A 25,467-nucleotide genomic window follows, 5' to 3' on the forward strand; every position below is an offset into this window, starting at 1 on the left:
ACTACTTTGTCCTTAAAGAATCTTAGGTATGGCGGGTCTACGACCAGCGCTTGCAGTTCCGAGATTCTTCTAGCTGATGTGATAGCAATCAAGAATGCCAACTTCACGAAATGAATTTTATGTCGGACGTGGCCATAGGCTCAAAAGGCGGTTTCATTAAGCCTGCCAACACTGTGTTGACACTCTAAGTCGGGGGAAAAACTCAAAATAAACCCCTCATGAAGTGTTTTACAAGTCTGTCGCTAAATAGAGGAGACGACTGCCTTTTCCTTGTGAACCTCGAGATGGCCGCCAGGTGCACCTTTATCGATGCGAAGGATAATCCACTCTCCGCCAAGAGGAGCAGGTAAGGTAGAACTTGTTACGGCGTTACCGACAACGGTTGTAGGCCCTGTTGTCCCCTACACCATTCGCAGAACCTCCGCCACTTATAGGAGTAGGATTTGTTTGTAGAAGGGGCTCTAGCCGCCTGCAGAATTTTTTGACAATCCTCCGAAACGTCTAAAGCACCGAACTCCGAAAAGTCAGGAGCCAGGCTGTAAGGTTGAGACTGTCCGGGTCGTGATGCCACACTGTGCCTTTGTCCCGGGATAGTAGGTTCGGGGCTTTCGGAAACCCTATGGGATGTTCCAGTGACAGGTGAAGCAGGTCGGAGAACCACGGTTGCCTTGGCCAGTATGGTGTCCCTAGGATTACCCGGCAATTGTATCTGCGTATCCACTGTATTGTCCTCCGTATGAGGGGGAACGGGGGAAAGGCATAGAGGAACATGTCCGTCCATGGGAAGGAGAATGCCTCCCCCCTGGAGCCCGCTTGAGGCCATCTGCTTGCGAATTGCTCGCATTTCTTGTTGTCTTTGGTCGCGAAGGCGTCCAGAGGGGGGTGACCCCATTTCTCGAACACTTTCATCAGGTGACCTGTGTCCATTTCCCACTCGTGTATTTGGGCCATGCTTCTGCTGAGGGAGTCTGCTTGGGAGTTCCTCACTCCTGGAAGGTGATGAGCCACGATGGAAATTTCGTGCTTTAATGCCCAATGCCATGTTTTCTGGGCTTCTATGGAAAGAGTTCTTGATCGCGTCCCTCCTTGTTTCCTCAGATAAAACATGGCCGTTGTATTGTCGGTCAGTATTCGTACTCGCGAGCCCTTGATGTGTGGTAGGAATGCCTTCAAGGCCCATCGTACTGCTCTGAGTTCTAACACGTTTATGTGTAGGAGTGACTCCGTTGGAGACCAGCGACCCTGCGTTTGGAGAGCACCCATGTGAGCTCCCATCCGGTTAGGGACGCATCCGTGACTATGGTTCGCTGAAACTCCGGCTCCTGTAGGGGTACGCCGTTGTTCAGATTGTGGAAACTCTGCCACCACTGAAGGGTCCGAAGCAGCTTGTCGTCGTCGATGGTTATCTTGTCTGACCACGATCCTTGAGCCTGCGTCCATCGGTCCGCGAGGAATTCCTGGACTGGCCTCATGAATAGGCGACAATTTTCCACCAGATGGATGCAGGATGCCATGGCCCCTAGGACCGAAACGTATTTTCTCACTGAGATCTTGGTGTTTCGCCGTAGTCGGCATGCTTGCTGATTGAGTCTTGAGGTTCTGTCGAGAGAAGGTTTCACTAGCCCTAACTGGGTCTCGAACTGTGCCCCCAGGAATACCAGCGATCTCGATGGCTGCAGAGAGGATTTTTCGAAGTTTATGGCGAATCCCAGCTGTTGTAGAAGCTGCATGGTGGCTTGTAAACTTGTGTTGGTCGACGCTGGGGAGGATCCCCTTACCAGCCAGTCGTCGAGGTATGGATATACATGGTGGCCTTGCTTCCTTAGCCAGGCCGCTACTGGAGCCAGGCATTTCGTGAACGTTCTGGGGGAGGTCTTGAGCCCAAAAGGAAGAACCGTGAATTGGTAGTGAGTCCGCCCTATTACAAATCTTAGGAATTTCCTGTTTCTCCGACACATTGGAATTTGGAAATACGCGGCCTGTAAATCCAGGGACGCTAGAAAATCCCCCTCTTGAACGGCGCGGATCACTTCCTGCAGAGTGAGCATCTTGAATTTTAGGCTCTTCAAAGATTTGTTGAGATCGCGTAAGTCTAAAATGGGACGCCATTTGCCGTTCGGCTTTTTTACGACGAAATATCTTGAGTAGACTCCTTGACCTCTCTGTGATGTTGGAACCAATTCTATCGCGCCCTTTGCTAACATGAGTGTTACCTCTTGTTGCAGTATCTTCAGATGGGAATGAGCGGTGAACGCAGGTGGAATTTGCGGAGGGCTGTGTTTGAATTGTAGAGAGTGTCCTTTTCTTATAGTATCCAGCACCCATTGATCCGTCGTTATTCGTTCCCATTCGTCGACATATGCTGAAACTCTTCCCCCCAGAACGGTGTGTTGTATGTCACTGCTGATCTTTATTTTGCTTGTCTCTCGACGACGATGGATATGATGGTCTTTTTCTGGACGTCTGGAAGTTCCGGCAACGGTTTGCCGTTTGGGGGGCACGTCTGTATTCCCTGGGAGGGGTAAGCAGATCTGCCAAAGGATCTGTCTCCAGATGCAGAGAATCTTGAATTACCTGAAGCCCCTCTAAAGGGACGAAAAGACTTGTAGTTTCTGCCACTCTGGAGGGCACCCAATGAACGTGCCGTGTCCGAGTCCTCTTTCATTCCCTTTAGGGCTTCGTCCACCTTCTCACCGAAAAGAAGGTCTCCCCCAAAGGGCATATCTAAAACTTTGTATTGTACTTCTGGCCTGAAGTAGGTACACTTAAGCCATGACTGTCGACGTAATACGACCCCATTATTGACTTGCTTGAAGCCTGACTCAGCGAGGTCCACCGCGATGTTTATTGCGCGATTTGAGGCTTCCTCACCTTCTCGGACGAGTAACATCGCTGCCTTCCTATGCTCTTCTGGAAGATGATCAAGCAACGGAGCTAGCCTGTGCCACATCTCCCTATCGTATCTGGCAACAATTGCCAGAGAGTTTGCGGCCTTTACTGTGGTCGCTCCCACGGATAGCACTTTTTTGCCAAAGGCATCTTGGCGTCTCGCTTCGTTCTCAGGAGTCGTCGTGCACTTGTGCTGGGCCTTCACCTTCCTCGCCGCTGCCACCACCGAGTCTGGCGTTGGTTGGGAGGATAAACACTTGGGGGTAGACTCTGGAGCCTTAAACTTTTTTTCCAGGCGTCCTTTCACTGCCGGCTCTGAAAACGGGCGACGCATTGTCTGCAACCCCTCCTTCCATACATGGTCTAGTATTGGTATCGAGAACACAGACCTTCTCTTACCCATGTGGTTGAACAAAAAACAGTCCTTTTTCTGTTCTTCCTGGGACAAACCAAATTCTTTGCATGCCTTCTCCATCATAGAATGGAATGACGCAATGTCGTCCGGAGGGGACGGGTGAGCTGGGCTTCTAGGGGTTTCCAACTCCACCTCTGACTCCCAGGTTGGATCCCTGGAGGGGGATGATGAGCTATCTGACATGGCTCCCCTGTCAGACTCCGAATCTGGCAGCTCACCTTCCTCTTGTGCCAGTGCTGAGATTGGCGTGCGTAGGTGCGTCGGTTGACGGGACGGGCCCGTCTCGTCGACGGGTGACTGTGGCAGGTTTGCCTGAGGTAGTCTCTGGTCCAACGACTGTAACAACGATTGAAGCGTGGACAGAATTTCCAACGACAAAACAGATTGAGGATTGAGAAGAGGGGCAGATACCGGTATAACGGATCCCCTCGTCGACGACTTGTCAGCCACTCGTAGCCCTAGGTCTGCTGGGCCAGCTATTCTCATTCTCGTCCTCCGAGGACAGCAACACAGCCTGTTCTTGTAGTAAAGTATCCGGGGGGGATCGGATCAAAAATTTCAGGCCTCCAGGCCTCCTGTAGAACCCCCGTCGACGAGGCCATCGTCGACGTCGTTGTCGGTGGGACGGTGGATGCCACCTGTGGCAGGGTGGAGGCCTATGACTGGGCCGCCGTCGACGACGGTGACTTAAGCAGGTGGTTTTGGCGGTCCCGCCTTTTTCACACTTGGCTTGCTTTTACTCGACTCGTGGTCGATCTATGATGATCGCCCGAAGAGGATTTCCTTTGATGAAGATGATTTCTTTGACGAGGAGTCTCTAGTTGAGTGACTTCCAGACGACTCTTTTTCCGTCGGTCGAGATTTCTTCGCCGGTGGTTCCGACGAGGTAGCGCGGCGTGATGTTTTTGCCGATTGTGTGGAGCCTACCTCCGAAGGGGGGTGTGCCCCCACTCCATCATTCAGCCATGCCACCAGTCGTCGACTGTAGTCTTTGAGGGTTTTTTGAGAAAACCCTTTGCATATCTCGCAGTTATCCGCCGAATGATGAGGGTGGAGGCAATATATACAATCCATATGTCCGTCCCCCTCGTAAACTTTTTTCAAGCCGCACGTCGCGCATGGGCGGAACAGCGCTTTTCCTGACACGGAGGACATTTTCTGTACTCAAATTCCAGTAATGCAACCTTGTACAAAATAGTAAGACAACGCGAGGAGATCCCACTACTTTCGAGACGGTTGAAATCTGAAGGGGAGCCGCGGGGGCGGGCCTCTTATACAGGGACGTCCTACGGAGCATGCATAGGCGGGTCCTAAAAGGACGTAGATCCTATTGGAAAAGGCTATATATGTGTACCCAGTGGTCCCAGTCTGACGACGGGAATATTCTAAGCATGTGAATCCAAGCATGTGAATCCATGAAAGATCCAATGCTGGAGAAAGTCAATTTCACTTTACTGCTCTTGGAAACAGGAGTTTATCCAAGAGAAGGTATTTAAACTTTGGGAAATCTGGAAGATTTGAAATCTGAAGGTGCTGTGGGACACAATGTAAAAGATGATGCCTATGGAGTTTGTCAGACTCCATCACCAAAAGAAACCGTTTTCAAAATCACAATAAAATACAAGAGAGTGGGAAAAAGGATCACTCTCTCTGCAGGTTAAACAAAATCAAGTTCTCAAAATCCAGCAAAGTTGCTGGGGGTCTCTAAGGTGGAGAGAATTAGCACATTTCTGAGAATTCTCCCTAATACCAGGCTGATCTCAAGAGGGGTCAATGTGAGCAGTAAGGGTGTGACGGTTTCACAATACAGTTACCCAAATAAACACTGATACTCAAGGTTCCTTGATAAAACAATTATTAATATATTTCACAGTCGGTTATATGAGCCTTCCTCAGAAAGGGAGCAAAACATGTAACACTTGAATACACTTCAAAACACTTTCTCTAAATCAGATGATATCCACTGGGGATGGCACAAAGACATCCTACACCCTTGGTGATTTAAATATCTAGGACACTGTGGACATTGATTTATCACTGGTACATTTAGAGGAATTAGGAGTTTGGTGCAAAAGATGAAAATAGAGGACTAAAGCAAAGGTCAACCAATAATTCATGAACAGGTAAGTACTTTTAGAAACCTTCCAATGCAGAGTGTGGGGAAAGGCCAAAGCACAAAGTCAGAGGCAAAGAGGAGTCTCTCAGGGAACCAGGACAGCCAATGTTAATTGCACAATGTCAAGGGATACTGAAGATCTTCTTTGCAGGTAGGTAAAAAGTCTTGCAATGTTTTTAGAAATATTTGTAGAAAAGTACTTGAAGGGCCACAAGCTGGGAGGCTTGTGAGGGGCAAAGCTTTAGCCCAGAGCCTGGCCATTTTGTAATTTAAAATTGTGTGCCTACAAAGCACGTGGTGCGCGCGGCTCCCCCGCTCCACTGCCCGCTTCCTGGTGCTCTCAATCCCGCCTCCAACCCGACCGGATTGGTCCATCGGGTGCAGGCAAAACACATAGGCCTAATGAACTGGTGTATGCGATGCACCCGCGCCACTTCATGCTCCCACCCACGCAAGGTGAGTGCCCCCATGCCCCAGTCCAGAGCCTGGCCATTTAAAATTGTGTGCCAACAAAGGGCGTGGTGCGCGCGGCTCCCCCTCTCCCCTTCCGCTTCCTGCTTCGTGGTGCTCTCTATCCCGCCTTTAACCCAACCTGATTGGTCCATTACACCCTCCTAAGGGACAGCTCTAACGGCCCCAAGGCAAAGGGGCGGCTCCAACATTGGCGGCTCCAAGATGTGTCTGCAGGTGTCCGCAGGGGGAAGCCAATGGCCAGCCGCCAACTAGCAACAACCACCAAAGTAAGTGTGGCATGGGTGGGGGTAGAGCAATCCCTCTACTCCAGAAAACCATGTCACTCTACATTACCCTACCTTCAAACTGTGATTGTTAGCATATGTCACACCCAGACGTAACCGTGAACATTAGCCAGCGTTGCATCTAGATAGGATCGTGAATGTCAGCATGTGCCACACTTCGATGGAATTGTGAATATTAGCATGTGCCACACCTAGACGTAATTGTAAAAATTAGCTGGTGTCGCTTCTAGATAGGATCGTAAATGTCAGCATATGCCACACTTAAATAGAATTGTGATTGTTAGCATTTGCCCAATTCACCAATCCTCTAAAAATGTCACCCCTCTGCATACACCTCTCAAACTCTAACCAAAACAACCACAAGCCTTTAACACAACTATCAGCACAAACTTCACTACACTGCAACAACAAAACAAACCACACAATCTCAAACAACACAACGATTACCGACCGGAAAACACCCCAAGCCCAATCAACGGAGTTAACCGGGTATAGGCTGCCAACAGCACATCAATGCTCTCTTGCACTTTTCCAGTTTATTCCCCCTTCCCTTTTTCAGAGCCGCCAGAGCGGGGACCACTCCGGTGGTGATAGTGTGCGGTACAAATATCCTTTAACATGTACAACATTAACATAACTCTGCAAGGTAACCAAGACAGGTTTCAACTGAGAGTAAGTAAGGCTACACAACAAGAAGTAAGTTTAGACTTTACAGTACCTCTGGTTAGAAGAAATGTTCCAGCAGGCTTCAGTTCCTGTGCAGCTCTGCAGATCCAGTTTGAGCCTCAGTCGTGGGGACAAGAGGGAAGACGTCTGGGGACTCCTGCTCTGCAATGGGAAGGTCAGCAGCAGCAATGGGCAAACTTCGATTCAGCAGTTCTTCAGTGTTTCAGCTCCTCACGTCTGATAACAAATAGCAACACTGTGGTTCTCGGATACCACTTCAGGCTTTCCTTGCTTCTGGGGTCCAGCACTCTGTTGAGGTGGCTCAGGCTTGGTCAGTCCTGCAACATGAAGTCCAGAGGATCTTCCTAGCGCTCGGGTCCGACTTAAAAGCAACACACAATCTGGTGTTCCTCTCCCAGGCTCTTAGATTCCAGCAGCAGCTGCAGTGTAAATACAACCAGCTTCGAGAGGAGGTCCAGACGGGCTTACTTTGGAGTTGATTGGTCCCACCAACTCAAAGGGAGAAGTGGTCCTTGCAGGGCAAATTCGGAGCTTCAGCACAGCAGCAGGGCTTCACTGGGCAAACCAACAGTCCAGGAGTTGCAGCAGGCATCTCTTCCAAGTTATTCTTGGGAATCCTTCGTCCAGTGGTTAACTCCACTTTCCAAGCCTCACTTTTTATGCAGGTTGCTCGCATTCATTGCAGCATAGCTGTAAATCACAGCAGGGTGGCCGTCCTTGACGGACAGCCAGCCGGCCAATCACCTTTAGGTGCATTCCTGTAACCAAGGGGATTAAGCACAGGGAGTTACAGGCACCTCCCTCACGTCCTGCCCGGAATACTGGAGCCAGAGGCAGGATTCACTCGTGAATCCCGCCAAAGACAAAATGAACAAAGGGGCCAAATCTGGTTTGGCGCGCAGAGTAAATCTCAAGACGGTCCTTCCCAACAAGAAATGGCGAAAAAAGAAGACCAGGGCCACTTTAACAAAATGGGCACCCATGGGTGTCGTACTGCAGCTGCGAACACAGCCCGCAGTAAAAACAAGAATGGTAGCAAATAGTAAACCACTGCCACCAGCCATTAATTGTAGAAAGGGCAAAATAAAAAATGTACATGAGAAACTAGACAAAGGGGATACCAAGTAACCCCTCCAGCACCCTATGATAAGATAGTGTGTGCTGGGTCTAGAAAGTTACAAAATGTAAGTAAAGTCAATTTCACTTCACTGCTCTTGGAAACCGTAGTTTATCCAAGGGAAGGTATTTAAACCTTTGGGAAATATAAGAGACTTCCATGTGCCACTGCCCTGAAGGTGCTGTGTGTCACAATGTAAAGACGATGCCTATGGAGTTTGTCAGACTCCAAAGTTAAACATAAACAGCGTCAAAATCACAATAAAAATACACCAGAGTGTGAGAAAAAGGGCTCACTCTCTCAAGGTTAGAAATTGAAAGTCCTGAAGTCCAGCAAAAGAGCTGGGGGTCTCAAAGGTAGAAGGGAATTAACACATTTCTGAGAATTCTCCCCAGCAGCTCTTGACAAAATAAAAAATTACCTAGGAACAGAATCAGTCATCTGGAACTCTCAAACTGAAAACATCAGAAGATTAAAGCAGTCACATTTTTCTAATTCTCAACTAACCCAACCCTCCCCTTCTTTTTCAGAGCCTAAAAGCAGCAAGAAAACGAGAACGGTAGCACACTGCACTTTGAAATCCAATAACAATTCAAACGACAACATATTGTCAGCAAGAGTATAGAAAAACGAACTGGCAGCAGAAGCAGGCTGCGTACCATTATCAACTGCCAGTTCACAGAGGTTTGGTCTCAGTCTGTGCAATAATATTCCCACAATTTAAGCCACAAAGACGGCACCACTCCCATTAAAAATACATTCTATGCTGTACTGAAACATGTAGGACTGAGAAAAGAGCAAAAAAAAAATCCCATGAAGCATATCATTTTATAGATGTAGAACAATTAGCTTAGACCGGTTTAGGTCAGTATTGTGCAAGACAAATCTGTACAATAGACAGTTAAATGTAGCATGTATTTATGACAGCCCCCTCCTTTCTTACACACACTTCTTACCTGACCACTGTTGTTTAGTGCAATAGGATACTGAGTTGACACGCCCATCAAGGGATTCAACCCTCTGTCATCAGAACCCAGTGCCCCATATGAGAGTTGACCTTGCTGAGGTGAACTTGCAGAGTATCCAGCATTGTAGTTATCAGATGGATAATACTGTGCGCGAGAGGCACCCTGCATGGGCACCGGTCCAAATCCTGGCAAGTAAAGAAACATATAAATAAATAAATGCCCTTAGAAACAAGACATAGAAAGACAGACAATCTGTTCATCACCCACAGAGTGATGAATTTGCAAGACTTGCATGCATTGTTTAACTGTCAAAAATAAACACAACCTAGGAGTCAGCACTATTCCAGATAATCAATTTATCAGGCTGTTTTACTCACTAAAATTAAGCAAATGCCCAAATACATGTTTTAAAAAGGGATTAAAAAGAAAGACTACAGACAGCTGTGCTGGCAGCAATAATTGAGCAGTGAGTTCAGTCCAACGACATCAAAGCATGCCTCAAAGAAATGTCCTAATGCAGCGTTATCAGAGCTGCAGGAGTGTTAGGTAATGTGTTCATAGAAATGGTAAATCTTCCTGATCTGGGTCAACCCCAGAACCTTTTGCTTTTATACCCCTGTAAGTGGGAACCTTATTCCACACTCGCAATCTTTTACTCTTTTTATGGGTGTCATTTTTTGACTCTCCATAATGTCTTTTTAAAGTTATCCCCTAACAACTTTGTCAATAAGTGCCTGTTGTTGCTGGGTTGACATGGGGGCTCCTCTCAACTTTCTCTAGCTAACCTTGAGTGAATTACAGTTCCCAAGGGTAGACAGGATCTTGGGATCCCTTTTACATTTTATTCTGTGAAGCCAGCAATCCCCACCTTGTGTGGAGTGCTGGGGAGATACAATGTATCCCCCAACACATTAAAACTAACAATTCTGTTACAGGGACAAGCTTACCTTCAATGGCTGGTGGCAGTGATAGCTTGTATTAATTTGGTGCACCTTTACCACAGGCTGTGTACACAGCTGGAGTAAAGGTACCAAAGGGTGCTCTTTTTACCAAAATGTCTTTTTTCGCCATTTTAGTGTTTCCTGTCCTTTCATGTTCTTTCCACTAACATTCATGGTGGGAAATTCCTTTGTGCGATTTTAATCTTCGGCGGGAGTGCCCGGGACTCTCCAGTCTCTAAGGGCAGAAGCAAGGGAGGAGTCCAAAACTCTGCAGCCCTTTGTTTTTCTCCTTTCCTGAATGGGGACAAATCTCAGTGGGAGGCTGGCTGTCCTGATTGACAACAACCAGACCACCCCCTGTAAAATGCATGGAGAGAATGCAGAAGGTGTTTTGTAGTTCCTGTTAAATACTGCGAACCTGGAGGCTGAAGACAAGTTGACAAATGGAACCGAAACTGAAGAGGATGAAGGAAAAGTGGCTGAAACGATTTCCAGCAACCGGAGAGCCTGCCCTGTAACCGGAGCCTGCTGTGGCCCTTCCTTCGAATCGACCTGGGGACTCCGAAAATGACAACCCTGACCCACAGCCTGGTGAGACGGACTAGACTTAAGACCCACATTCGGAGCCATCCCATGCATTGCTACGACCTTGCGTTGCTGCAATAACCCCAATACCCTGTGACCTTGAGGCATCGTTTGGTGCCCAGTCTTCCGAATCTCGCTCAATCTTCGTGGGCACTGTTAGGGAGAAATCTCAAAAGTGTTCTAATTCCCTTCTACCTTAGAGACTCCAGCTCTTTTTGCTGGACTTTTAGGACTTTTTATCTCATGTAATTTTAATGCGATTTATTCTCTTTTGACTTTGGAGTCTGACAAACTCCATAGGCATCATCTTTACATTGTGTCACACAGCACCTTCAGTGCAGTGGCACAGGGAAGTCTTAGATTTCCCAAAGATTTAAATACATTCACTTGGATAAACTACGATTTCCAAGAGCAGTGAAGTGAATTTGACTTTACTTACATTTTGTAACTTTCTAGACCCAGCACACAATATTTTACCATAGGGTGCTGGAGGGGTTACTTAGTATCCCTTTTGTCTAGCTTCTCATGTAGCATTTTTATGTTACCCTTTCTAAAATTAATGGCTGGTGACAGTGGTTTACTTTTTACTACCATTGTGTGTTTTTACTGCGGGCTGCAATTGCAGCAAGGCACCCATGGGTGCTCATGTCATCAAAATGGACCTGGTCTTTTTTTGCCATTTGCTGGAAAGGTCCTTCTTTAGAATTACTCTGTGCACCAAACCAGGTTTGGTCCCTTTGTTTTGTGTTTGGCGGTATTCACTAGTGAAGCCTGCCTCTGGCTCCAGTATGTCTGGCAGGGGCAGGAAGTGAAGGAGGTGCCCGAAACTCCCGGTGCTTACTACCCTTGGTTACAGGAATACACCCAAAGTCAATTGGCTGGCTGGCTGTCCGGCAAGGACAGCCACCCTGCTGTGTGATTGACAGCTATGCTGGAATGAATGGGAGAAACCTGCATAAAAGGTTAGGCTTTTTGGCTTGGAAGGCAGAGTCGACCACTGGACAAAGGAATCCGAAGAAGAACTTGGAAGAGACTCCTACTGCAACTCCTGGACAGTTCGTTTGCCTGGTGAAGCCCTGCTGCTGTGCTGAAGCTCCAAATTCGCCTTGACTAGAGAAGCACTGCAAAGACAACTTCTCCCCTTGAGTTGGTGGGACCAATCAGCTCTAATGTAAGCCACCTGGACATCCTCTCGGAATGGCTGTATTTCCACTGCTGCTGAAACTGAAGTGCCAGGGAGAGGAAAAATAGATTGTGTGCGTTGCTTATAAGTCGGACCTGATGTTAGGCAAAGTTTGCATGCAGTACCCTTTGGGACCACTACACAACTAGGACTACAGGTGTAAGCAAAACCAACCTTTACTATAAGTCTGTACTACACAGTTTTTTTAGTGGGGAATGTGAGCAGTATTGATGTTACACAGAGGTCTACAATCACAAGTTTTCAAGTAAGCAGAACACAAGGTTTCTTTGATAAATACTTATTAATTTATCTGTCAGTTATAAAACATTCATAGTTTAGTTTATTTGTAAAGCCGCGTCCGAAGCCTCAGGTAGCTGGGCGCATAATCATGTGCACAGCATAGTTCCAAATCGTTACACGAACATCAAAATACAACAGACAGAGCATACATTAGTCCAGGCTCTAAATGTTTACATACAAGAGTAGAATAAACCGAGAATAGTATGTACAGAGAATAGGCACAAAAATTGTTAGTGGCGAGTGAGGACCGGGTTACAGGTTGGTCCAGAGTAGGCTGTAGATGGAGCAAACATTACTGCAGGTAGAGAGCGGCGGCTGCTGGTCGCGTCGGTGAGGGTCTAGATGTTTAGGCTAGTAGCCATGATTTTACCATGGCTCTAAATGGCCAGAATGCGGTTTCCGATCTAATTGTAGGAGGGAGGGTATTCCAACATTGTGCTGCGAGCACTGGGAAACTGGAGCCTCCTGCTGTTTTTAGGTTAGAGTTGGGGATCTTTAGTTGGTGCAGGTAGGGAGTTCTGGTGGTTCTAATGGGGAAGTGTCTAGAGAATTTGTCAGAAAGGTAACGTGGGGCAGTGCGTGACAGACACTTGTGGGTGATGACCAGGGTTCTTAGCTTAATTCTGTCGCGGACCGGGATCCAGTGGACTTCTTTGCTAACCGTGGATATGTGCGCCTTGCGCGGGAGGTTGAGGGCACATCTTAGTGCATTATTTTGCAGGATCTGGAGCCTGTTCAAGTTTTTTGTGGTAGTGCCCAAGTAGAGTGTGTTGCAATAGTCTAATTTAGACGGCATCAGCGCTCTAGATAGGGTGAGGCAACTAGAGGTGGAGAGAAAAGGCCTACAGGCATTGATCAATTTATTGGTGTATGAGGTAGCTGAGATGGTAGAGTTTGTTTCTTTAGTGACAAGGTGGAGTCGAGGTAAACGCCTAGTGTTTTGACCTCTTTGGATACTTTTATGAAGTTGCCATCAATGATAAAGGATTGATACCTTTGGTCCAGTTTGTTGAGGCGAGCCTGGGAGCCTATGATAAGCAATTCTGTCTCATCGTCGTTTAGGCAAAGACTGTGTGTAGCCATCCAGGCTTGGATTTCTAAGTAGATATCATTAAGCTTTGCAACATCTTCTTCATAGCTTCCAGTGAGCGTGATGAGGACCTGGGTGTCATCTGCATAATTAGTGTAGCTGACACCCAGATCGTCAAGACGGTCAAATAGGAGCTTCGTGAAGATGTTGTAAAGTGTGGGAGAAATGCAGGAGCCTTGGGGCACTCCACATGTGATTGGGATAGGGTCCGCAGCCGCAGTGGGGGCGAAGACTCTAGTCGACCTGTCAGACAGAAATGACTGGATCCACTTAGTGGAATTCTGAGAGAAGAGAGGTGTTGAGTGAGGATCTGGTGGTCAACCACTTCACTCCTGAAGCCCGCCAAAGGCGAATGAACAAAGGAACCAAACTAGGTTTGGCATGCAGAGCAAAAGTCTAGAAGGACCTTTCCACAAAGAAATGGCAAAAAAAGAAGACGGGACCTGTTTTTACAGAGGCGGGTCAAACGCCATCTTGAAAAACAAGGCTCCTGCGATTTAACACTACCGTGTTCGTGTTCAGGAAAAATCATGGTAGTTTGTTGTAAAACCACTGCCACCAGCCATTCTGAAACGGGTAGCATTTGACTGCTACATGAGCATCTAGATACAGGGGATACAAAGTAACCCCTCCAGCACTCTATTTTAAGATCGGATGTGCTGGGTCTAGGAATTTGAAAAGACTAGTAAAGTCAATTTCACTTTACTTGCTCTGGGAAACAGCAGTTTATCCCAGAGAAGGTATTTAAACCTTGGGAAACCCTGAAAAGTTGTCCCTGTGCCACTGCACTGAGGGTGACACAAATGAAAAGATGATGCCTATGGAGTTGGTTAGACTCCATAACCAAAAGAAACTAGAGTAAAACACATTTCAAAATACATGAGTGGGAAAAAGGGTCACTCCAGGTAAAAAAAATCAAATCCTCAAAATCCAGCAAAGTTGCTGGGGGTCTCTAAGGTGAAGGGAATTAGCACATGTTTGAGAATTCTCCCTAACACCCGAGTGCCAGAAGATCCTCCGGACTACCCTGAAGCAGGACTGACGAAGCCTGAGCCACCCCAACAGAGTGCTGGAACCCAGATGCAAGGAAAGTCCTGAGTGGTATCTGAGAACCGCAGTGTTGCCGTTTGCTGTCAGACCTGAGGAGCTGAAACACTGAAGGACCGCAGAATTGAAGTTTGCTCATTGCTGCCGCTGGCCTTCCCATTGCAGAGCAGAAATCCCCAGACTTCCTCCCTCTTGTATCCACGACTGAGGCCCAGGAACAACAGGATCTACAGAGCTGTACAAGAACAGAAACCGACTGGAAACATTTCTTCTAACCAGAGGTACTGTAAAGTCCAAGAGGACGTGTTGTGTAGCCTTGCTTGCTCTCAGTGGAGACCTGTCTTGGTTACCCTGCAGAGTTGCTAAAGCTTTGCCCCTCACAAGCCTCCCAGCTTGTGGCCCTTCAAGTTTTCTATTTTCTACAAACATATTGAAAAACATTGTACAACACTTTTTACCTACCTGCAAAGACGATCTTCAGCTCCCCTAGATATTGTGCAGTTAACATTGGCCGGCCTGAGTCCCTGAGAGACTGTTCTTTACCTCTGACTTTGTGCTTTGGCCTTTCCCCCAGGAAAGGCTCAAACTTATTTGACATTGGAAGGTTTCAAAAAGTACTTACCCGTTTCTGAATTATTTGATAACCTTGGTTTTATTCCCCTCTTCTATCTTTTACACCAAACTCAGTATTGCTCTAAATGTACTAGTGATAAATCAATGCCCACAGTGTCCTAGCTATTTAAGTCACCTGCGGGTGTAGGAAGTGTGTGTGCCATCCCCAATGGGTATCATCTGATTTAGAGAGACAGTGTGTTTTTGAATTGTATTATAGTGTTACATACATTGCTCCCTTCTGAAGAAGGCTTATACAACAGACTATGAAATAAATTAATAATTCCTTGCGTGTAAGAGTTTATTTGAATAACTTACTGTGAAACTGTCACAACCTTACTGCTCACACTGACCCCTCTTCGGATCCGCCTGGCTGCTCAGCCACACTACCAACCTGTCAGACTTCTACCAAAGGTTGCGTCCCTATTGCCAGGAGGTCAAGGTTGTTGTAGTGCACCCAAAGGGTACAGCATACAATGTTGCCTAACACCCCAGTTGTGGGACAGGGGACACTCACAAATATCCAGACTTCCTACTAGCCTGTCCAGAATAAGTCTGCATTAGGTCATACCTACCTAGAATACCTTGTAGTCATTCAGTAAAGTGCAACATTGGGTTTTGCTTTCCCTGTGCTGTTTAGACAGACACAAAGAGTCTTTGGTTCCAACTGTCCCTCATAAGTCATACATAAGGTACTTGTATAGCTGGGAAGGATTGAACCTGGACTTCATTGTAAGGTTAAAAAAGCAAATGGGTTTTACTTCCCTTGCGTTAGCTGTGTGCCATTCCAAAAATAAGTTACAAGAGTTACTGCTTATCTCAATCTGTGTTTCACTGATCTCAAAAGCACCTGTTATTGAATATTACATCCTTCGGTTTTACTCACCTAGTATAACTTATCACAAAATTAGTTATAGGTTTTTACTGTACCTGGAATAAGTGTTCCACTATTCACAAAACGTATACTGTACAGGTGACGGATTATGCAATTTGTTATTGAGTTCAAGCATAGTCTTGTGTTGCGATTACATTTAATGTGCGATAGTACTTATTTACCCCTAGATTTATCTGGGCCTACCTGTATTTAAATAAACCATTTATTTTTACATACATAGTGTTTGTTTCTCTTTGGACCATTTGTATTACAATTTCATTTGTACTGATTCTACAGCACTCTCTCCCTCCTAAAATAAGACTGGCTGCTCTGTCTACACTACCATGAAATCAGGTAGTACAGCCTTATACTAAAAGTGCAGTCTTGTACTGCCTCAGTTGAATGGTTTTGCTAAGCTGTTAGTTGGACTTCAGAAAAACTGTCCTAACAAGTGGGTTTTGGGGGGTTGAAACAGATTTAAAAAAAAAAAAAAAAAAAATGGTTTGTACTGGGCACAAAAATAGTATGGCCCAATCGATCTTTGTCTCCCTGTCCAAAAGCTATCACCTGGCTATTAAAATGGCCAAACAGTTTTTTTCACTTCACAGATAGAAACAGTTCTACATCAATCTAAGGAGCTCTTTTCGGTTGTCGAATCGTTTTCATCTTCTGCTCGTTTTCTGCCCGCTGTGCCTGCTTCCATGTCGCAGTGTGATACTTTAGCTACCTTTTTCAATTCTAAAATCGAAAACATTTCTCACCATATCCAGCTTCACCAGGCTGATGTAGGCTTGCCGACTGATGCGCCCCGCATCCCCCACCTCCTTTGCCTGCCACAGTGTTTACAGGGGAGGTCGTATTGGCGGCCATTTTTCATTTAAAATCAGCTGCGCCATCTTACCCCACCCCTCTATTTGTTTTAAAGGATCTTATGCCTGTAATCACCCCTCTGGTGACTCAGGCTATCATTCTCTCTTGTTGTTCGGGAGTTATTCCTAAAGAACTTCAGCAAGCCACTGTGATCCCTCTCCTGAAGAAGCAGTCACTGGATGCCTCTCTTCCCCCTCTGACTTTCTTCCTATTTCACAGCTACCTTTCTTCATGAAACTACTTGAATCACATCTCATCCATCTGCTTTTCTTGAGAATTATTCTGTACTTGACCCCTTTCAGTCTGGTTTTTGTCCCGTCAGGGGCACCGAGAGTGTTGTAGTGTCAGTGATGGATGATATGGCCAGGCTGCTTGATGGCAGGGGAGTATGGGCCCTGATTCTGCTTGATCCGTCGGAGGCTTTTGACACTGGACCACCCCCCCCGCCCGTACCCCATTGGCCTCTCGGGTACGGTCCTGGCGTGGTTTACCACCTTGACTGATGGGGGGGTTGGGAGAAAACAATCAGTTTCTCTTTTTCCATTCCTTTACTGTTTCCTGTGGAGTCCCCCAGGGCTCTGCCTTGTCCTCAATATGATAGTTTATTTATAACATGCTCAATAACCAGCGGTTTCTAAGCACGGACCTGGGGATCGAACCTGTGTTGCTCCGTGTCTTCTTGCTTCCAAGGCGAGTATGTTGCCCCCGAACTATTCTCCTGAGACTTATTGAACCTCTATATCCAGTCACTGATTGGCCTCATCCGCTCCTTCGGTTTCAGATGCTACTTGTATGCTGACAACACCCAGATCCTGGTGTCGTCTAGTCTACGTGATTGTCAGCCGTTGGGAGTTGGATGAGTGCCAACTGGCTTAAATTGAATGGGGACAAAACCCAAGTTCTTGTGGTTGGGACCCTCCCCTAAATCTGGTTTCTGGTCCTCTGACTTCTGGCCTTCTCTACTGGGTGGGTTTCCTATTCCAGTGACTGTTGTGAAGAACTTGGCCATCTATTTTTCAGCATCACCGTCTAGGGCCCTGCAGGCTGGTGCAGTTTGCCAAGCCAGGCATTTGTTCTAAGGGTTCTTTGGAAGGTCCTGCCATCCCTCCCTCCCTCCCTCCCTCCCTCGGTCCGTCTTGTCCTGTGGTCATCGCCTCATCTCTAGCAGGCATCTCTACAGCAATGCTCTGTATCAGGCCCAACCAGTAGGCCTAATTCACTGTCTACAGCTGCTACCAAATCTGGCTGCCCAGCTAGCCACAAGACACACCTTATGGCTCTCACATCAGCTCAGTATTACATGGTCTGCTTTGGCTCCCGGTAAAACACAATGGGTGGATAGGCATTCTCTGTGGCTGCAAGTACACTATGGAACAGTCTCCCCCTTCAACTTAGGCTGATCGAGAATCACTTGCTTTTCGTTGCCAGCTAAAAACAGTTTTTTTCCTGGTTTTGGTGGGTGCTTCTGTTGTACTGTGTACATCCCCGCCCCAAGATGCCCTTGGGTGTACGTGCGCGTTACAAGTGCTTATGACATAATAAAATCCGATTAAAGTTTTTTTGCTTTCACTTCCAGGAAATTTCATCCACTACCAGCTTCCAAAATTCTATACAAAAAAAAATAAAATGACGACAAAATTCATCATTTTCTTTTGCCAAGCAAATCGGTAGCATTTCAAGCAACACAGTGCAGTACTAAAGATTTATATGGAAGCAGAATACTATTGCAAGTTATCGCGTCACCAGGCTAACCAGCTAGCTTAGCTACAATGGGTCCATTAAGCTCTACACACGTGTTAGGAAGGTTTTGGGGGTAAGACCTGGAAAAGCACAACTAAGGTTAAGCAAGGCTTCCGGCAACCCCAGTAGAGCAACACCACTCACATATGTAGGAATGTCCAAGCAGTAAGGCTGAAGGGGTAAGACTTGTGTAGTGCAGCTAACTTAACAGGCAAGTAAAAGACACAGACGTGTTCTAAAATTAACAATCTTATATTAACTAAAGGCCTGAACCTAGATACAGTTTTCTGTCAGTTTTTCATTGCTCGCTAAAAAACATATGCACATGAAAGTGTGCCTTAGTGTAACATTGTAATCAGTTAAGTAAAAATTCAAACATAGCATTATAATTGGTTAATTATAACATGATTAATACTGAAGGTTTCTAAGCGCGTAATAAACAAATCACAGTTCGGTCACTTCTATGGTGTTACCCACTACTTTAAATTATTTTAACAGACTTGTACATGGAATGCAACTAAGTAGGGAGAAAGATGCTATCATAGATTGAAGTCATATCATATATTAAGCCATATAATTATAAAGGCACCCAGCACCATATTCTAAACCAAGTCCAGCCCTAGTCCACCCAAATTCTGTCAGTCTTTAGGTTCGTGAATGGAGGCTGTTATGGGGATTTATCATTTTTATGCTTCATCCCCTCCTAGTGAGAGCCCAAACACGTTTTGCTGGACTTCTGGACCTTTCTATCCTGAATGAGTGGAGCCATTAGGCAAGATTGTATGCAGTACCCTGTGGGAGACTGCACCAGCCTTGTCCTCTTGGCAATAGTTAACACAACCTTTGGTATAAGCATGTACTACACAGTGACTGAGCAGCTAGGCGTATCTCAAGAGGGGTCAATGTGAGCAGTAGGGTTATTACACAGAGATTCACCGTGAGAAGTATCCAAACAAACACTTGCACTCAAGGTTTCTGTATTAAACATTTATTTATTAATTTAACAGTCAGTTGAATAAGCATTGTTTAGAAGGGAGCAATATATATGTAACACAAACCTACTTCAAAACTACACACAGTTTCAATTAATCAGTAGATACCCATTGGGGATGGCACACAGACACTGCTACACCCTGAGGTGACAAATAACTAGGACACTGTGGACATTGAAATATCACTGGCACAAAGTGTCAAAAGGAAAAGAGGAGGGAATAAAACCATGGTTAACACATTCTTAAACAGTTAAGTACTTTTTTAACCCTCCAATGCAAAGTAAGTTAACCCTTTCCTGGGGAATAGTTAAAGCACAGTCAGAGGTGAGAAGAGTCTTTCAGAGAGCCACGACAACCAATGTTAATGGAGCAAAAGTCTAGGTGAAAAGAAGCACTTCTGGTAGCGAAGTAAAAGTCATGCACAAAGTTTAAGAAGTCTTTGAAGAAAATTAAATCACTGTAGGGACACATGCTGGGAGGCTTGTGAGGGGTAAATCTGCAGGCAAATCTGTAAAGCAAACAAGACAAGTCTCAACTGAGAGCTAGCAAGGCTACACAACAAGAGGTAAGCAACCCCTTAGTTTTACAATACCTTTGCTTTGAGGATAACTGCTTCCAGCTGGTTTCTGTACCTGTGTAGGTCTGCAGATCCGGTTGGTCCTCGGCCTCAGTTGTAGGGGACAAGAGGCAGGAAATCTGGGGACCCCTGTACTATGAATTGGAGATCGGCGACAGCAATGGGCAAACCAGATCAGCTGCACTTAGCAGTTTCAGCTTCTCGTGCCTTTCACAAACAGCACCACTGCGGTTCTCAGATACCTTTATGCATCACCTTGCATCTGGTGTCCAGCACTCTGTTGAGGTGGCACAGGCTTGGTCAGTCCTGCTACATGGGAGTCCAGAGGATCTTCCTGTAGCTCTGGTCCAACTTAAAAACGATGCACCCGATCTGGTGTTCCTCTCTCTGGCAATCGGTTCCTCGAGCAGAAGTACAGCCAGCTCCGAGATGATGTCCAGAAGAGTTTGCTTTGGGGTTGATGGGTCCATTGCAGGACTTCTCTAGTCGAGACGAATTCAGAGCTTCAGCAGTGCAGCAGTGATTTACCGGGCAAACCAACGGTCCAAGCCTCGCCTACATATGCAAGTTGCTCCTATTTATTCGCAGCCTAGCGGTCACTCCCGCAGCAGGGTAGCTGTCCTCCATTCACCTTTGGGTGCATTCCTGCAACCAAGAGGATTAAGCACAGGGAGTCCTTGCGATTTACTCTGCGCGCCAAAACAGGTTTGGTCCCTTTGCTTGTTTTGTCTTTGGCAGGCTTCACAAGTGAAACCCGCCTCTGGCTCCAGTATGTCTGGCAGGGGCAGGAAGTGAGGGAGGTGCCCGAAACTCCTTGTGCTTGATCCCCTTTGTTGGAGGAATGCACCCAAAGGTGATTGGCTGGATGGCTGTCCGACAAGGACAGCCACCCTGAGGTGTGAATGACAGCTAGGCTGGAATGAATGGGAGAAACCCGGATAAAAGGCAAGGATTTTTGGCTTGGAATGCAGAGTCAACAACTGGACGAAGGAATCCAAAAGAACTTTGAAGAGACGCCTGCTGCAACACCTGGACCGTTGGTTTGCCCGGTGAAGCCCTGCTGCTGTGCTGAAGCTCTGGATTCGCCTAGACTGGAGAAGCTCTGCAAGGACGACTTCTCCCTTTGAGTTGGTGGGACCAATCAACTCCAAAGTAAGCCCGCCTGGACATCCTCTGGAAGCTGGTTGCATTTCCACTGCTGCTGGAACCGAAGAGCCAGGGAGAAAAACACCAGATTCTGTGCGTTGCTTTTAAGTCGGACCAGAGCGCTAGGAAGATCCTCCGGACTTTCCTGTTGCAGGACTGATCAAGCCTGAGCCACTCAGAGTGCTGGACCCCCAGAAGCAAGGAATGTCTGACGTGGTATCCGAGAACCGCGGTGTTGCTATTTGCAGTCAGACGCGAGGAGCTGAAACACTGAAGAACCGCTGAATTTAAGTTTGCCCATTGCTGCCGCTGACCTTCCCATTGCAGAGCAGGAGTCCCCAGACGTCCTCCCTCTTGTCCCCACAACTGAGGCCCAGGAACGGAAGACAGCAGGAACCATTTCTTCTAACCAGAGGTACTGTAAAGTCCAAGAGAACTGATCTCTTGTTGTGTAGCCTTACTTGCTCTCAGTTGAGACCAGTCTTGGTTATCTTGCAGAGTTGCTAAAGCTTTGCCCTTCAAGTGTTCCATTTTACAACAAACATTTCTACAAACATTGTGCAAGACCTTTTACCCACCAGCAAAGAAGATCTTCAGTACCCCTTGACATTGTGCAATTAACATTGGCTGTCGTGGTTCTCCGAGAGACTCCTCTTTATCTTCGACTTTGTGCTTGAGAAGTTGTTGAAGTACTTGCCAGGTTTTGAGTTTTGTTAACCTTTTTATTATTCCTCTATTCTATCTTTTTCACCCAACTCAGTATTGCTCAGTATTGCTCTGAATGTATCAGTGATAAATCAATGTCCACAGTGTCCTAGCTATTTAAGTCATCTCAGGGTGTAGGAAGTGCCTGTGTGCCATCCCCAATGGGTGTCATTTGATTTAGAGAAACAGGGTGTGTTCTGAAGTATACTTAAGTGTTACATGCTTTGCACCCTTTCTGAAGAAGGCTTATATAATTGATTGTGAAATAAATTAATAATTGTTTTATCAGGAAACCTTGAGTGTTTATTTGGATAACCATTCATGTGAAACTGCGTCACAACATTACTGCTCACATTGACCCCTCTTGAGATAAGCCTGGCTGCTCGACCACGCTACCAACCTGTGTTGTTCAGACTTACACCAAAGCTTGGGTCCCTACTGCCAGGAGTTCAGGATTATTGTAGTGCACCCAAAGGATACTGCATACAATCTTGCCCAACAGGCACAATCCCTTCAAATTCTTTCCCTTATTCTTGGAAGACGAGTGTTGTCGGTGGAAGAAGGGGGAAGGGTGGCTGGGGGAGGGGGAGTGGGTGGTTCACTAGGACTAGTGACCAACAGGCAGTGTCAGAATAGGTTCTTTAGTAGAAATAGTCAGAGTTCATTAGGAAAACTAGGCAAACGGGAGAGTACTCTAGAGTTAGAAGAGGGTCCAGGGGCTCCAGCAGGATTCTAGCAGTGGGAATGGGTGCACTGAATGAGGCCTTCCCATGAGAGAAAACACCCCACAGCTACACAGAAATCCTAAGAAACTTAGTACATACCCAAGCCAACAGTACCTCAGCATTGAAGATTTTACAGCAGGAGGACTTCAGGGTCTGCAGCCAAATACCTGGTCAGTGGATTCCTTCAGGTGACTGAAAACAAGACCTCAGAAGGAACTTTGCAGCAGGGAACGATGAAGAAGGCTCTAGGCAAAGTTTCCCTCGCGGCTGAATGCGGTTCTGCGGATTTGGCGCCTTTTCCAAGGAGCACAGAAGACAGAAAATCATGGTTGAATTCTCATCGTTACAAAAGGTCCAGCACTGTGTTGAGGGGACTTTGCAGACTCAATTCGTGTCTCTGGAGATCCACCAGGGTGCCCACAAAGTTTCAGCCAGATTCGGAAGACCGTGCACCGCCAGTGGCACAAGGTCCCAGGGTATTGGGGTATTGCAGCACCGCAAGGTCGCAGCAATACGTGGCATGGCTCAAAATGCAGGTCTTCTTGAGTCTTGTGGGTCTCACCAGGTTCTGGGTCGTTTTCGGATTCCCCAGGTCGATTAGAAGGAAGGGCAGGCTCTGGTTAAACAGCAGGCTCTCCGGTCACTGGAAATCGTTTCAGCCTTTTCCTTCATCATCCTCTTCGGTTTCAGTTCCAGTGGTCAACTTTTCTTCAACTTCCAGGTTTGCAGTATTTAACAGGAACTACAGCACACCCTCTGCATGGTCTACTCATTTTACAAGGGGTGGTCTGGCTGTCCTAGAAGGACAGCCAGCCCCCCCCACTGGGATTTGTCCCCATTCAAGCAAGGTGGAAGACAAAGAGCTGTGGAGGTTTGAACTCCTCCCTCGCTTCCTGCCTTTACAGACAGACTGGAGCATGGGCGGGGAGTCCGGGGGACTCCCACCGAAGATATAATAAATAAAAAAAAGAAAAAATTAAAAAAAGAAAAATCACAAAGGAATTTCCCGCCCTGGAAGTCAGGGGAAGGAACAAGAAATGACGAAACACTAAAATGACAAAAAAAGAAGACAGGGGACATATTGGTAAAATGAGCACCCTTACGCGCCTTTACTGCAGCTGTGAACACAGACCACGGTAAAGGTACACAAAAGTAAAACAAGGTATCACTGCCCGTTAGGCAGAGTTTGTATGCAGTACCCTTTGGGACCACTACACACAACTAGGACTACAGGTGTAAGCAAAACCAACCTTTGGTATAAGTCTGTACTACACAGTTTTTGGTAGCAGAGCGGAGCAGCCAGGCTTATCTCAAGATGGAATGTGAGCTGTAATGTTACACAGAGGTGTACAATCACAGGTGTTCGAATAAACACTTCCACTCAAGGTTTCATGGTTAAACACTTGATTTATTCAACATTCAGTTATAAAACATTCACTAGAAGGAGGCAGTTAGATATACACACTTCAATACTATACTCAAGATTCTAAGGCATTCAGACTACTTTAAAGAAGGCGCAAAAAGGAATAGGTTCAGAACATAAAAGAGCACATCGTCCAAATTGCAGGCCAGTGGGTCAATTCCCTGCATTCCCTGGTCCATTTGCTCTTGTACTGGGCCCTGGTGGCTTTGCTCCTGGCGCCCTGTATGATCTCCAGATTGGCCTGAGAGGTTAAGGTGCGAAGCGTTACCTGCTCCGGTACCACGCTGCGAGGGCTAGTTTCCCGGGCGCGGGGTGGCAGATTCTGCCCCCCTGCTGTGCCAGAAGCTCTGCTGGGCCCGTCGGAAGGTGTATAGGTGGCACATCCGAGAGGCTGAGGAGCTCCGAAAACCATGGCCTGGCCGGCCCCCATGGAGCCATCAGAATGATGAGGAGTCGGTGAGACTACTTGATCTTGCAAATTACTCTGTATCAGAGGCGCGGGGGGGGGGGGGTAGATTGGGGAGGGGGTGTAGGCTTTCATGCCAGTCCACTGTGGGTGGAATGCGTCGCCCAGCGAGCCGGGGCCCATCTCTTGCCAGGATGCGAACTGGGGACACTTCTTGTCGTGCCAGATGGTAAAGAGATCCACGTGGGGATGACCCCACCTGTTGAAGATCTGAGTAACGAGGTTGTTTAGCTGCGACTTGTAATTGTCCACTCCCAGCCTGCTGAACCTGTCCGCCTCCAGGTTGGATTCCCCCGGGAGGTGGCCTGCAGAGAGGTAGATTTTGTTTTCCAGGGCCCATTCCCACATGCTGATCGCCTGGCTGCACAGAGGACGGTAATCTGGTGCCTCCCTGCTTGTTAACATAGTACATGCTGGTCGAGTTGTCTGTCCGGATGAGGACAACCTTGCCCTTGAGAAGTGGGAAGAATGCTGAGCGCTAGCCAGATGGCGTTCAGCTCCAACCTGTTGATGTGGTATTCCTGCTCCGGTCAGGTCCAGGTGCCGTGGACCGAGAGATCGTCCAGGGTGGCTCCCCAGCCCTCGAGCGAGGAGTCTGTGGTGATGGTGGCCTGCAGAGATGGCGGCCAAAAGGGCTTACCCGTCCGTAGGTTGCAGTCCATGGACCACCATGTTAAGTCCGGGTGGAGAGATGGAGGAATGTTGATCTCTGATTGCGAGCCCCGCTCCCGATTCCATGAGGCCGTGAAGTGCAGCTAAAGCCTTCTCATCCTTCGTCTCGTGTGGGGCATGGCTAACAGAACCGCCGCTAGTAGACCCAGGAGATTTTGGTACCGCCATGCCGTGGTCACTTCTCTGCTGAGGAAGTGGCCGGTGGCCCGCTTGATGGCCGAGATCTTGTCTTCCGACGGGAAAACCCTCTCAGGACGTGTCCCAAATGAGTCCCAGGAATATCAGTCTGCATAGGGAGCAGCTGTGACTTCTTGAGGTAGAGCGAGAAGCGCCGGTCGAGCAGTGTGTTCATAAGGGCATGGGACGAGTGGTGAACCACCTCCGAAGATGTAGACCTGACGAGCCAGTCGTCAAGGTATGGGTAGATGGAGGCCCTGCGCTCCGAGGAGGGCCGCTACAGCGTTCATGAGCCTGGTAAAGACCCAAGGGGCCAAGTTGAGGCCAAACGGAAGGACTTTGTATTGGAAATGGTAGCCCATGATCCTGAACCGTAGGAAAGAACAATGGGG

General features: G+C 47.2%; 1 protein-coding gene across 2 annotated transcripts in view; it reads right to left on the reverse strand.

The window, feature by feature from the left end:
- KHDC4 (KH domain containing 4, pre-mRNA splicing factor) overlaps window positions 1-25,467 on the reverse strand; it is a 316,330-nt gene that overhangs the window by 85,359 nt on the left and 205,504 nt on the right. For both annotated transcript variants that reach the window (XR_011304121.1, XM_069649904.1), the window contains exon 10: window positions 8,939-9,135. Coding sequence is in view for 1 of the 2 variants with exons in the window: in XM_069649904.1 (XP_069506005.1) it covers window positions 8,939-9,135 (197 nt within the window). In the remaining variant the exon portion in view is untranslated. The remainder of the gene's footprint in view (window positions 1-8,938; window positions 9,136-25,467) is intronic.

The sequence above is a fragment of the Ambystoma mexicanum genome, chromosome 1p, assembly GCF_040938575.1.
Source record: "Ambystoma mexicanum isolate Mex_15411 chromosome 1p, UKY_AmexF1_1, whole genome shotgun sequence".
NCBI classification, from domain to species: Eukaryota; Metazoa; Chordata; class Amphibia; order Caudata; family Ambystomatidae; genus Ambystoma; species Ambystoma mexicanum.